General features: G+C 39.5%; 1 protein-coding gene across 1 annotated transcript; it reads right to left on the reverse strand.

Annotated features, from left to right (window-relative positions):
• Positions 1–217: 217 nt before the first annotated feature.
• On the reverse strand, positions 218–1,751 carry LOC149224037 (endochitinase 4-like). Its single transcript, XM_089383466.1, has 3 exons — positions 1,387–1,751; positions 1,157–1,271; positions 218–1,059 (listed from the first exon to the last, which is right to left on the reverse strand). Exons 1-3 carry the CDS (start codon positions 1,667–1,669, stop codon positions 762–764), a joined length of 696 nt encoding a protein of 231 aa, XP_089239592.1. The 5' UTR covers positions 1,670–1,751; the 3' UTR covers positions 218–761.
• Positions 1,752–2,066: the final 315 nt, after the last annotated feature.

Below are 2,066 nucleotides of genomic sequence, written 5' to 3' on the forward strand. Positions count from 1 at the left end.
CTATATATTAGTGGGAGAAATTTTAAAGCATACGTAGAAAAAGGAAAATCAAAATCACAAGCAGAATGTGAGCTCCAATTCTATGAGTCTACGTAAAATGAGTCCCTCTATGGAAAACTCCTCCGGAGGCATGACTTCAGCCGATTTGAAAAATGGAATGAAAATATACGAATGATATTTAAAATATTCAATGACAATTTAAGAAACATGTTTATAATTAAAAAAATATATATATGATTATCCTTTTTTTTTTGGTTTAATACAAATTTTGTTTTCCTCGATTGGGCAAATTAAAAAATGAAGACATTCTGTTTACTTTGAAAATGTATATATGAGGGATAAAAGGTGGTCTTTCTAATGAGTTACTTTTGACTGAATGCATAATTCGTTATTATTTCAACATTCACGTGGTAAAAGTTGCCATTTTGTATTATATTTAACTCTCATGATAATGTTTACCCATATCAAATCCTGTGGAAATCTCGACACAAATGTAGTGATTTCAACCATTCGGGATCACTTTTGTGACGAGCAGAAAGAAATCGCTCGTTCTCATTATGCGAATGTTGTCCATTTGTCCTTTTATTTAGAGTCGCAGAATTGTATCATCCTACATACGACCAGAGTTGAACCCTGCTCTGCTATGATAATACCCGTAATCAATAGCCTGAATCGCTTTTCTTGAGTGCAACATGATATTTTTATTACTGACGTAATATGATGGTTATGAAGGCGCTGGCCAATTATTGTTAACAGTTAAGTTAACAGGTAAGATTGCTTCCTGGGTCTACACCAAGCTGACTGCAATAGGTGGTGTAATGGCTGACGCGGTCGTTAACTTCGTCGGTGTTTCCACCGTTGCATTCTACTGCTCCATTGATTGCTTGAATAGTTGCCCCGAATCCCTGACCGGATGTAATAGCGGTGTGGCAATTGCTGTTCACATTCCAAAACCAGAGAGCTGTCTTCCACGAGGTTAGGTCGTCCTGAGCCACCAATCCAGGGTTATTCAGCAGATCCACTGCCAGATAAGCTCCAGCTGCACCATAGTTTGCATTTCTGCAAAAATATTCAACAGTTAATGGCCACCAAAAATTCGAATTAAAATAAATAAATACTCACGAACAATTGCTTGCCTATAAACCCATACACATACCCTGTGAGTTGCAAGGGGCCACGGCCGTAGTATTGCTGTCCAGATGCGCATGGATATTGTGTATTGGTGGAATCACAGTAGGCGCTCTTGGCTATCTCCTCCACGTAGCACAGATCTGCGAATCAGTTAGACAACATGTTTGTCAATATAGATAAACAGCCGATTCTAAAGTAAAATCTTCAATCTACTATATATTTAGAGGTCATGCGAAAATAAAATTGGATACATACTGCCAGTCTCGTGAGCAACATTGGCGAAGAAAGCAGCAATTTCTCTCTTGTTGTCATCGGATGTTCCGGTCGTGCCAAAACTAGAAAATGAATTGGCCGCATTAATGAAGTCGCTGTATGTATAGAAGGTCTTTCCTACGCAGCCATCAGCAGCAGCAGATAAAATTCCATTGAAGAAATCTTGGGTAGCAATATCCGAAACAGCTCCGCGGCAGATAGAAAGAGCGGAAAGGGCAAAAACAAACCATAGAATAACAGCGCGCACAGTGAAATGAGTTGCCATATTGGTGGTAATTGTGTAGCAGTACTGTTGTTATCGCTGGTACAGACACAAAGACAAGTGCGGTGCTTTGCTCTCTGGAGAGAGGAGGATTTGTTGCTTATATAGCCATCGGGATTGTACGCATTTGAGATGACGGCATATTCCCACCCTCTTATCACAACCATTTGATTTGTTGACGCGTCTTTAAACTTCCGTTCCGTTCACAAACAAAATTGCTCAGGGATTTTGTTGACCTCAATTCCGACTTTATCGCAATTTATGCACAGTTTAGCTTTAGTTTTTGACTCGACATCTAGCCGCCCCCTTCCGATTAAGACAATTAACCTCACACTTTATTTAGCAAGACACATCTACCATATCAAGCTTATCATGTTCAGCCTCTTCTGCCGACCATAAC

Source organism: Pinus tabuliformis, chromosome Q (genome assembly GCF_031772625.1).
Source record: "Pinus tabuliformis cultivar Carrire ecotype Pingquan chromosome Q, CPIR1, whole genome shotgun sequence".
In the NCBI taxonomy this organism is placed as follows: Eukaryota; Viridiplantae; Streptophyta; class Pinopsida; order Pinales; family Pinaceae; genus Pinus; species Pinus tabuliformis.